We start from the raw sequence: 12,121 nt of genomic DNA, 5'->3' as shown, positions 1-12,121 counted from the left end.
ATTAGTTTTAAAGCAACTGGGGCAGAGAGGGTAAGAAAAGTTGTATGTCCTCTTCATTTTACCACAATGTAAATAAGGTAATTATTAATACATATTTTGTTATGGATTAGAAAAAGTAGTGAGGTCAAGGTGAATTGTTTCATTACTGCTTCAATACTAAATACAAATGAAAGGAATCTTAATTATAGGCAGTATTATGACAAATGAAATGAAAAACAGGTTTTCAAATACACTGGAAGAACTTTTTTCTGCGGATTTAATAAAGAGCATATTACATAAAATAACGATGGTTGCAGGGAGGAGACAGCATCATAATCAAGTCAAAAGAAGTTACTGTGCTGTATGTAAAAGCATTCCTTTGTTTTCAGACAATACTAATTTTAGTATTGAAAAGGCTGGGAAGCATAGTGACATTAGATTGTAGGATCTAGCAAATACTGATTTAGTGCTGGGTCATTTCATGAAATGTGCAACATGGAAATAAAAATGTGCACTGATATACAATAACTGATAGCCCTTTTCAACTGACAGAGCTTGCTACAGCTGAGAAAATAGCCTAAAATATCTAGCAGCTTATTAATCACATGTGATTGTTTGAATGTTTCAACAATGCTCCTGTCACAAATTTTCAAGAGATTGGACTTAGGAAATGACCATTAACCTTTGGAAATCAGAGGGCTGTACTCCAATACAAGCAGATTTACCTTGATGCAGTCACAGATAAGATGTGAGAGGAATCTCATAAAAATAAGATGCTCACTAACCATTAACTGATATGTACTCTCAATTAACATATAATAATGCCCTCCTGCATGGTATACTGTCAGTTGTGAAAACACTCCTTAGTATCAGTCCGAACAGTGCGGAGTGTGAACATGCTTTTTTCAGTCCTAAGACCTCGTCTTTACTAACATGAGTACCTGCTTAATGGTCTAAGTATGACAAATTTTAATGCAGCCTATACACAGATCACTGGCTTTGGTCAACTAAATGCTTATGGCTCTGTAAAGTATTGTAACCTTAGAATAACGCTGAAGGTCAAATTAATGATGTTTTTGACAGAGAAAGTAATCGATGGGGTCTAAATGACATCTGAGATCAAAATTTAAGTGTACAATATTAATGCAGCATTCAGTTCATTTTTGTTGAAATACTCAAGTACATTGGAAAAACATCAACATGACTTACAGTAATCCTTTAACAATCACCTATTTAATAAAATATTCTCTTCTAAGATGTAGATGAGGTATATTGTGCTGTATATTTTGTAGAAGACGGAGTGGTATGCACTTGTGTACAGCAAAACTTCACAAACAAACATTGCTGTAAAAAGGTAACTGCCTACCCCATATATAAAGCTGTGCTACCAGAAAGTGTACCTGGACTACAGAAATGGAATAGCTGGCAGACCAGCAGACTACTATCTGTATTTACAATTCATCTACCCCTGTTAATATCCTGTGTAAGGTTATAAACAATTTAATCAGAAATAAATAAAGAAACTATTTGTATGAAAAATAATATTTTAAATAACAGCCATTATGGGGTAAAGGGGGTATAAAAAGAAAATCCTAGCAAACCAATCTGTTTGGGAATAATAGACGAAAGTGAAGCATATGACATTATTTACTTAGATATTCAAAATGCCGAAGATTAATTTTGAAACTACAAAGTATAGACAAGCTGGTTTATCAGCCAAGGAGGAGAAAAGCATAAACAATAGGAGAATGCTGCCCTGTGGTAATGGCTTTGGTCATTACTCCATCCATCCATTTTCCATCCCGTTGAATCCGAACACAGGGTCACGGGGGTCTGCTGGAGCCAATCCCAGCCAACACAGGGCACAAGGCAGGAGCCAATCCCGGGCAGGGCGCCAACTCAGGGCAGGACAGACACATCTAAACTCACACACCAAGCACACACTAGGGACAATTTATAATTGCCAATCCACCTAACCTGAATGTCTTTGGACTGTGGGAGGAAACCCACGCAGAACCCGGGTCTCCTAACTGCGAGGCAGCAGCGCTACCACTGCGCCACCGTGCCGCCTGGCCATTACTCCTTCTAATTTAATTTTAATTACTGTACATCATGTCTGATTTAGTTAGTAAACTCATGAAAGCTGCAAGTGGCACTGAAATTAGGAAAATGGGTACCGCAAGCAACCCAAAAGGCCCTAGACAATAGTGGGTAGACACTTGTGAAATGTAGTTAATGTAGACAAGTGATTAAGTGTTGCATGCAAGCAAAAGGAACATTAATTATTTATGGACAAAGCTGATCTACAGAAAGCAACCTCTTAAAAAGGTTTGTGCATATGATACAATGTTGGCATCTTGTAGGCAGTGTTTAAATGCAAGTGAGGAGATAAATAAAAGGTTAGGATATATAACAAGGATATATACCAAAAACTGATGAAAATAAATCAATAAAACCTATTCTGAAATGTACAGTGAGTCCAAACCTGGAGTGCTCTGTGTAGTTTCAGTCATTATGCTACAAAAAATACATAGATCCTCTAGAAGCAATGAAAAGATGAGCAACCAAATTAATCTTTCATCTAAGGGACATATCTTACTTAAACAAGATGCAAGAATTTAGTCTGGATTGGGATCTGCTTGGGAACCTAATCCAGGTCTTTAAAATCCTCAGATACATTACAGAACTACTACAGGTAAGTATAAGTAGATCAATTAGTTCTCAATTTAAATGAAGTGTCCTTATTATTCAGAAAGAAGAAAACAGCTTTTTGAGTGATTTATTAAAATAAATTTAACAACATTTTAATATATTACATATTAAGGATTTTAAATTTTATTGTAAAACTCTATTGTTCAATGTGATGCTGGAGAATCCATATTAAGGTGGTGATACGAGCTTTGATTGAAGGTGTCCATACTGTAAAACTGTATCTTCAAATATACTGTAAATGATATCAGTGCTCTGTAAAAAAAAAAAACCGTAATATGATGCACATTTACATCCATTTTTTAGAATTTTGGTCAAATTACGAACTATAGCCAAGGTGAAGCTGTAGTTAAACTTTCACTAGTATTTATTTTTTTATGACTTTTAATGCTCTTACTCAGGAGAGATTACGCCCAAATCCTCAGGAGGTCAGTGCCTGTGTTTGGGTTGGCCCTGCTGTTGTGCAAGCCATTGTCTCATCAATTGACGGTGAAGATGATTGTGGAAGAGTGCCAGATGACCTCCCGGAAGCTGTGAGGTGGGTTTCACATGAAGCAAGAAGTATACTTGTGCTGTGTACAGTTTACAAGTTAGTCCACAGTCAGAGTCTGACTGGATATAACTGGTTGCAAGGAAGGAGCCAACCCAGGACATGTCAGTCTGTGGTTTGGCATTAACTCTCATGCATATACCCACTCAGGCTGCCCAGATTTAGTGTCACTAATCAACTAACACAAACGCTTAATTAGAGATGGACAATACTTGCAGCACTTCTATAGGAGTTACTATTGAGCACATGACTTGTAAAGTTTATTTAATGTGAGGCTATGTATCTGTTTAAAATGATTAATTCTATTTTACCCTTGTAAAGTTCTGTCATGTTCTAGAAGATTTCACCTAGAATGGAATAACTAATCATAAATATTTCACCAGGATTAAACATGGTGTTGTTTCCATTTGGTTAATAGGTTTTACTGTAACATTCTGCCTTTTTAGCTTTTGTTTTGAGTTCACCCAGTATTGCAGAATACGAGGTGTGGCAGAAAAGTAATTAGAACTGGCAACACTGCAAGCGATCTGGCAACGCTGCGCTGTTGCCCTTGATAGAGCACGTGTATCAGTACCCTCCCATAGCTCAGTGCGAGTTTCAACTCCTTCCGTTAACTACGTGATTTTTGTGACTGCTATTAGCGAAGTTGTGTTTTTGGTTGTGCGTCACGCAAAATGGAACAGTGGAATTTGGAGCAACGTTGTGCCATTAAATTTTGTGTTAAGCTTGGAGAATCAGCAAGTGTGACGATTGAAAAGTTAAAACAGGCCTATGGGGAACATTCTTTATCCCAAGCTCAAGTTTTTCAGGGAGGCCTTCAACTTCGAAAACAATGAAAACATTGAACGTGTGAACACTCTTGTAAGATCAGACCGTCGTTTAACATTAAGAATAATGAGTGAGCAATTAAATTTGAACAGATTTACCGTTCATCAAATTTTGACTGAACATTTGCGAAAGGTCTGTGCCAAAATGGTGCAGAAAAACCTCACAATTGAGCAGATGGACAATCGAAAAAACACATTCCTGTGGTTCCCCAGCCCCCTTATTCACCTGACCTCAGTCCGGGTGACTTTTTCCTTTTTCCTAAACTGAAAAATGCCCTCAAAGGACGTCATTTCGGGACTTTAGAAAACATCCAAAAGAGTGTAACGGACTTGCTGAAGACCATACCGGTTGAAGACTTCCAGCGCTGCTACCAACAGTGGGGACAACGTCTCCATCGGTGTGTAGCTGCCCAAGGGAACTACTTTGAAGGGGATAACATTGATGTTTGAAAAAAATAAAAACTTTGGTAAATAAAAAATCAGTCTCATTACTTTTCTGCCACACCTTGTATATAGATTCTACATAAAATAACAGTGGGCAACGCTTTTTCTTCAAGAATCCAATGTCCTGGAGTTTACAGATTCTTCCTGTGTCTTTGAGGAGTCTCTTTCTGTTACTCCATTTTTCATCCCACATCCCCAAAGATGTGCAGTTTGGTTGATTAGTGATTTCAAATTAACCCTTGTGTCAGTGTAAGTTGGTGTATGTTCATGAGTGGTCCCTGTGATGAATTTGTACTCTGTCCAGGGAGTTTTCTGTTATGTACCCCATGCTGGTAGCATTGATTCATGCCACCATTAACCCTCCAGAATTGGATTATTTGGGTTTGTTTTATGTTATGTTACATAAAAAAAATAAGCTTTGCTGTGCCTATCTTGACTACTGTCAACCAGATGAAGAGTCTCACCCAGTTGCCCAAAGAACCATGTATGACACTTCCTCACACTATTTTCCCGGCCTCTCTTCTTCTTGTCTATAAGCCCTTGCCCTAGCTCACCTGCCAACTCTGATCTGAAAGGCCTGTCTTCCATTAGGTGACTTTGAAACCTCTCCTGGAGCCACTTCAGGGCCAAGGCTAAAATTAGTTCCAGAACCCTGATCTAGTCCATAAAATCTTAGGCAACCAAGGCACAGCTTTCCTTTACGGCCCCTAAGATCTGAGCACCATGAGTCTTTTGAAACACTTTCAGGACAAAGTGACTAACAGGTCCATTCCAGGACCATGGGACTGTGGGTTGGCACCTAGCAGACTGAAGGGTAACAACTTGCATCTGGCAATTTATTCTGGAACCTAATCTCTAACAAGGCAATTTAAATATCTCAATTCACTGTTGCCCATTTCTTCAACCATCAGAGCACTAGGCATCTATGGCAGTTGATGATTATTTTCCCCTATAGCATCCTGTTCAAGTATTGCCAGTTCCTTTAAGATTTTGCCTTTCTTTCAAAGTCTTGATGGGCCTTCTTTATACCCTGTGCGACACTGTCCTGTCTGACACGCCCAGTCAAAAATCACAGTGTGTATATAAACGTACGAATCTTGTTATATGCTTGTATTTAATTAATGTTTAGTGCTTTAGTGCTCACCTGACTAGGTTGTCTTTTGTTCCTTGTTAATGTGTATTACTGCTGGTTATTGCTGCTTGTTGCAATGAATGTCTTAAGCGTTAATTTTTTTTAAACTGATAATATTTGGACTCAATTTTTCTGTACTAAATAAACCTGACAAAGCACTTGTTTTCTGCTTGGAAATCTTAAAATTAATATGTGCAAGTCATGTGCAATCTTGTAATCTTACTTTAATTTCAGTTTTACTCCATGCATGGAAAAGATAGCATGATCAATGATGTGAATAAATGTCAAAAGACACTGCTGATTTTCTCATAAAATGAGAAGCTAAGATCACTGCTGCAACTGATTACTTGCTAAATATCTCATTTGTAAAGTTTCAATTTACACATTGATTATGGTAGGTAGTTGTGCACAAGAAATCACTTTGGTAAATAATTTTGGTCTCTTATGTATAAATTCTTTTAAAGAAGTTTTGTTTCCAGATACATACATTATGATAGAATATCTGTAATACAACAATCAATACACAGTGCTGAAAACAAAAGATGAAAAATCAGTACTTTCAAAATACTATTAATCTAGCAAATCACAAAAAGAGTGAAGATTCAGTGATCATAAACAACACTAAAACCCCACCCTTAAACAATACAGACTGCCAATTATTAACGAAAGTGAATTATATTAAAACTACCTCATATTCATCAAAACAACAGAAGTCATAAATAAATGTTGGCAGAAGCCTAGCAGACCTACAGTATTTTAAGATAATGCTAATACATTTTTGACAGATTCTGTAGAGCAAGCTCTGCACAGTTCTGTGCAAAGAAGATTGGGTATTTTCCTTGTGTGGGATAATAAACCTCCTTTTTCCCCACTGAGTTAAGGAGGGTGCATTAGGATTATTTGATGATTTGACTCACTAACAGTGTAGGGAGTTTATCACTAGATAGATTAATCCCATCTGATACTGCTTCAGACATTGTATAAGAAAATTTAGGAAAACAATAAATCCAACACTGATATGTAAAACGATATATTCTCAGAGAAAGGTCGTAATTTAGGACAGTCTCAATCCCATGTCCTAGCAATGCAGAAGGTAACTGGAATCATTCACAATTGGGGGCCCTGATTTTACATTTTTTTTAGATTATTTAGTGTGGTGAGTTGTGTCTGATATACAATTTTAATACAAATCACTGCCTCTTTTAGACAGATTGATGAAGAAAGTCCAAGCTGGCAGTAGCTTTTTGAGCAAAATCAAATGAGTATATTTTAAAAAGCTGTCAGGTGCTACTAATATGATTGTGAACGCATTTGAATGAGGGAGATCAGTGATAAAGTCATGGAAATTTGAAACTGGAATAGGCTGCAGTTGACCAAAAGGACACCCTTGAATTGTCTTAACCTGCAACAAGTTACACAAGAAGCAATGTAATCATGTATCTTTATACATGGTTTTCCACCAATAATATTTAATATTTATTAAAGATTGACTAACACTTTGTTCCTTAACTCTGGAGGAATATACAATTTCCTTGAGGAATCTTCTCTGTATTACGGTCCCTATCCTCTATCATGAAAAAGAAATAGGACTTTGAGAAGGATATTCTTTTTAATAAAAAGAACAGAAATAAATGTTTGTAAGAAAACACAATTTGTACCTCCTCTCCTTACATACTGAAATTCCTAAAATACCTTAAGTACCCTTCCTTTAAGAAACAAATATGATTTTGAGAATTCTATTTTTTTAACAATATCAATTGAGTATTAATTCTGGAGAGAACAATTTACATCATCTTCCCTAGATCCTACAAAAAAACCCTGGCATTAATAGACAGCATTTTATAAAATTAGACTGGATAACCATCTGAACCTATAGCTTTTTTGCTTTATAACTTATTTATGGTATCTTGAATTTTTAGGAGTTTCAGTGGTTTGTCCAGTTTCTCTATAAGCAATGCATTAGGCTATGGAAGTTCCAAGTTAGTAGGAAGGTATTAATGTAGGAGGAGGAGGTTAGGTAGGCTTTTACTTTATTACATTCTGTGTATAAAGACGTTCAGCATTTCATAAATATTTTAGTTATTACATTATCTTTGATACATTTGATCCCAAGTGCACTATTCTACATGATTCCATTTTGCACTGCCGTTTTATGTATTTGTTGAGGTATAATGCTATTAGCCTTTTCTCCATGCTTCTAGTAAAATTGGAATGACTAAGAGCAGATTAATTGTGCCATTTCTCCAATAGTAGCAAGATTAAAATGTCTTGGCAATTGACAGCATTTTTATTTAGAGTATTATTGAGTTATTTTTGTTATTATTTGTGTATTCTGTATCTGTCTTGGAAGTCTCTTTAATTCTAATATCCTCCTAGTTTGCAATTCGTTTTTATTAATGATGTATGGAAGTTAATGATTTTCTTACTTTTTTCTTTGGTAGGATATCAGAGGTCATGAAGGATGGTGTTTTGCATCAAACCAATTTGCCTCTTTCTGTGCTCATAAATAAAGCAACAACACAAGGACCAGACATTGAGAGGGTTAGTACTGGTACAAAGTTTGCCCTGGAACTATGGCTGAAGACTCTAGCGATCACACAGAGGAGTGACAGAAATCAAAATGAAAAAGGTGCTGACCCTGTCCAATAGAGAATGAGAAAAAAAAAACATATTTAAAGTGGATTGCTTCTTAAAAGTTGAGAACCAAACATAGAAATATTAACTGTACAGAGGACATGAAACTGAAGATTGATCCTCTCTGATATTTCATTGCAAATAACATGTCTTTGTGAACAATTGTTAAATAATGGTAAAGTTGTTATTATTCCTTTTTATAGGTCTCTTACTCATTTTTGAGTGTTATTTACTGTATACAGTCACCACAATAAAAACAGACCTGAGGTTATCAGACAGTGAAACTAATTTACAGTACACATAGAGCAGATATCTTGTTTATACACATTTTGACCTTCATTTGCAGGATATAATTTCTCAACAGCTCTTGGCTTAAAACAGTTCATTTGAATAGCTGAAAGTTAATTATAACAATTTTTTGCACTTTGGAGTCTGAACCTTTATGCATCAGTATAAAGAATTGGCAAAAAGGTGGGCCTGGCATGAAGGAGGTGAATATACCACAGAACTGAGCCTTGCTCTTCAAAGCATTTTCTTAGTAGAGAGAAAAAATATGTATGTATTATAAAGTAAAGAAAATAAATAATGTAGCATTCTCATGTGCATTAATAGGAAAGACCCTTATTTGTACACAGTCCATTGTTTTCTCATAATTGTTGAAGTATGTTAAATATGTATGAAATTCAAATGTGTACTTCTCATTCCCACTATGTTAAAAAAATAACTTTGTGCCTCAGGAAACAGCTGACCTTATTCCTTTGGGAAAAATACTCCTTCATGTTTCACTTTTTACATGATTTAGTCATGCAGACTACTGTAAAAAAAATTATGCTTATATTTTGGATTTATACTCAGTGTTTTCTTTTTCCTTTGAATTATTGGATTTTAGGCCATTAGGATTTTATGCCTGTTGAAAGTATCTCGGTCTAGTTTATTTCAAGAAGAAAAGCAATACACTTAATCAATGATGATAAAAGCAATAAAAATGCTTTATCAGTGTCTGTCTCCTTTCTCCACACACTGATTCTCTTTGTTGATGGTAACATACATTTATACTCATAAGTGGTGTTCAGTCTGCCACAAAGTATTGGTTCAGGAATAAAGCCATTTGAAAGTCTGGTTTAGGAATCTTTTAATAGATGACAATGGTACTGAGTTTTCTGGTTTTATCAACAGAAAAGCGATTGGCTTATAGGTGGGTAAGAAAAAAAGGTCTTTTCTTGTTCATTCGTTTGGTTTCTAAGAGGTACAATCAAAGAAAAATGTCTTCTACAGCTTTTCTCACTCATTCACTTTCTTAGAAACACCTGTATGCAAATGGATAGTCGATGTCTGTTCAACTTTCAAGTTGTTGCCAGTGTCGATTTCTTTGTATAGATGCAGGTTTTTCTTGGGATTTCAATGGGGTGAACCCATGCTTAGCTAGCATATGTTAAACAGTAAAGGTCCAGTCACCATCTGATATGTTTTAATGCTTCCTCCTCTTTATCATGCACTTTTTGTTGATTTTCCAGTTTTGTTTCACAGTATTGACGCCCAAACTTGTATGCCTCTTTTAATTTAGAGAATGGAAGATCCTTCAATTTCTGATCCTTTTTGCTTAAAGCAGATTTTATATTTAAAGGAAATTTTTAAAGCATCTGTTTTGATAGGGTGTGGTGTAAATGGAGAATATTGCTGCATTTGTTAATTTATGTCTCGGCTTACTAGCAGCAAAACATATAGCTGAAACAGGAATGTCTAACATGGGTAAAGTTTTGGAGAGGGATAAATGGCTTCAGGTTGTGTAACTGTACATACCATCCTTTTACTTCTAAAGTAAAATGTTTTCTTCTCAGGATATTAGTTAATTATCAGTGAGGCCATGGTATAGTCCAGCACCTGCTGTTCATTCTGCCTAGTCTGGAAGGTAGGGTGAACAATAGAAATAGGACAGCATTTATACCTAATTGTTTTTGACATTGTTTTGTGTATTGCTCATTTTTTCAATATCTGACTGTTATTTAAATATCTTTGGTCTGATTAAAAAAAAAGCAAATGTAAACAGCAGCTAGATAAAAACTTGCTTTCTACTTAAAGTTAATTAAGAATTTCAGTCTCAGACTTCAGTTGCATTATTTTGAATTTTGAAAAACTAGAAAAAATTAGAAAAGAGGGGTTGCTAATCCACTCTGGCCCACTAAACGTAAAAGATAGTCTTATTAAAAAAAATTAAATTTGAATTGGTAAAGTGTTTGACGTGGGATAATAAGAACAGGAATAACTCAGATAATTAGCTTACTTATTCATTAGCAGAAAAAAATGACTTGTAGCTAAGAAAGTAATGTGAATACTTTGCTGCAGACAGAGCAGGTTTCAAGAGTTCAGTTTGAAGTGTCTGCATCTTCAGTTTGGTTATCACAGCAGAGTTTTGCCAGGCTGTGGTTCAGCAACTTTTTTTACTGCAGGTAATCTCTTAATTAGAAACGGATTCCTATATTTTCCAACAGCTTTGGGAGCATCATATTGGTTTTGTTGCCTCATTGTTCCTCTGCTCCCAAACACATACAGTCCATTTTATATTAACTAGCATCTAGCATCTCGATGGTTGTGTGTGCAGTTCCTGCTTTTACTTTTACCTACTAGGATATATGCAGACAGGCCCAGTGACCGTGAAGGCTTAAAAAATGACTGAACTGGTGACTCCTGCTTCTATGATTCCATAAAATTGACAGTTGTACCAAAATTTACACTTTTGGTGCTTCTCTTATTTGCAAAAGATGAATTTTGTACAGTAGAGAGAGCGTGTTTCTAGCCTTTTTTATTTTGTCAGGATAAAAATATTTGCGCTAGTATATGTATGTGTATATGAGTGTGTGTGTGTGTGTTCACACATCTGTCCTTGCTCAGATAGGTTCCAGCTTCCCCACAACCCCAGCTCAGGAAAAAGTGGGCTTCAAAGATGGATGGATTAATGGATGGATATTTTTTTACATTTGCAAATGAACAAGAATGCATTGCTTGACTAATTGCAAAGTAATTTTCTAGCCTGATTCTTTAAGTTAAAAAAAAAAACACTCCTTAAAAAGCAATGAGTGTAACAATCAATTTTTATTAACAAAACATTGTGAACACCAATTTTCTTTATAAAACAAATAACGTTGGGTGTTTTTCCTTCCTGTTTTTGTTTTTTGAGAACGTGCTGGGGAAGTTGGAGCATGAAGCAGGAATTCGGAGTGTTTTTTTTTTTTGCTTTGACTTAACTGTGAATATCAGAGAATTAATCTTGAGCGTTCTGATGATAATGCCTGAAACATTTTCCTGTGCTGTGAAAAACTGCACAAATTATTGTCAAGATGCTCTGTTACTTGTGTGTGTCATTTTTGGGCGAGAAGGGGGCAGCTATGCTGGTGGAACCCCCAATGCAGTGTGAAAAACTACCAAAGATTTTTCTGAGTCTCTTTTTGAAAGAAAAGAAAAAAACACCTGGGAATGGAGTGGTCATCAGAATTTTATTACTTCTTCTGGGACTGAATGATGAGTTATCACAGCCATGTTGTATGATTCTTTGTATCACTGTGTATTTGCTGTTAATAGTTTTGATGCAAATAAATACCATTTTCAAGTAAAAGACAGAAGTTTCAATGCCTTTTTCTGGTTATTACTTGTAAGCCAAGAGCTAGATTGTCCATTTCTTTTCAAGCTGCAACCCCTTAAGGGCAAAAATGAAGCTTTTGTGAAGCCCTCTAATAGTGGGAAGACTGGGTTAAACTAAAGGTATTTAAATAAAGACAGTTCAAGTCAGCAGGCAGCCTGCCATTAGAGGTCCCTGGGTTGACTATGTGCTGTTCAGTGTTACAGGTGAAA

At 35.8% G+C, this 12,121-nt stretch overlaps 1 protein-coding gene across 1 annotated transcript in view; it reads left to right on the top strand.

Moving 5' to 3' along the window:
- nudt17 (nudix (nucleoside diphosphate linked moiety X)-type motif 17) overlaps nt 1-11,885 on the top strand; it is a 47,199-nt gene extending 35,314 nt beyond the window's left edge. The window contains exons 8-9 of the mRNA XM_039752364.1: nt 3,090-3,226; nt 8,083-11,885. Coding sequence (XP_039608298.1) covers nt 3,090-3,226; nt 8,083-8,290 — 345 coding nt within the window. The 3' untranslated portion in view covers nt 8,291-11,885. The remainder of the gene's footprint in view (nt 1-3,089; nt 3,227-8,082) is intronic.
- Nucleotides 11,886-12,121: the final 236 nt, after the last annotated feature.

Source organism: Polypterus senegalus, chromosome 1 (assembly GCF_016835505.1).
Source record: "Polypterus senegalus isolate Bchr_013 chromosome 1, ASM1683550v1, whole genome shotgun sequence".
Taxonomy (NCBI): domain Eukaryota; kingdom Metazoa; phylum Chordata; class Cladistia; order Polypteriformes; family Polypteridae; genus Polypterus; species Polypterus senegalus.
Note: the sequence above shows the minus strand (reverse complement) of the source record. Positions and strands in the feature narration are given on the sequence as shown.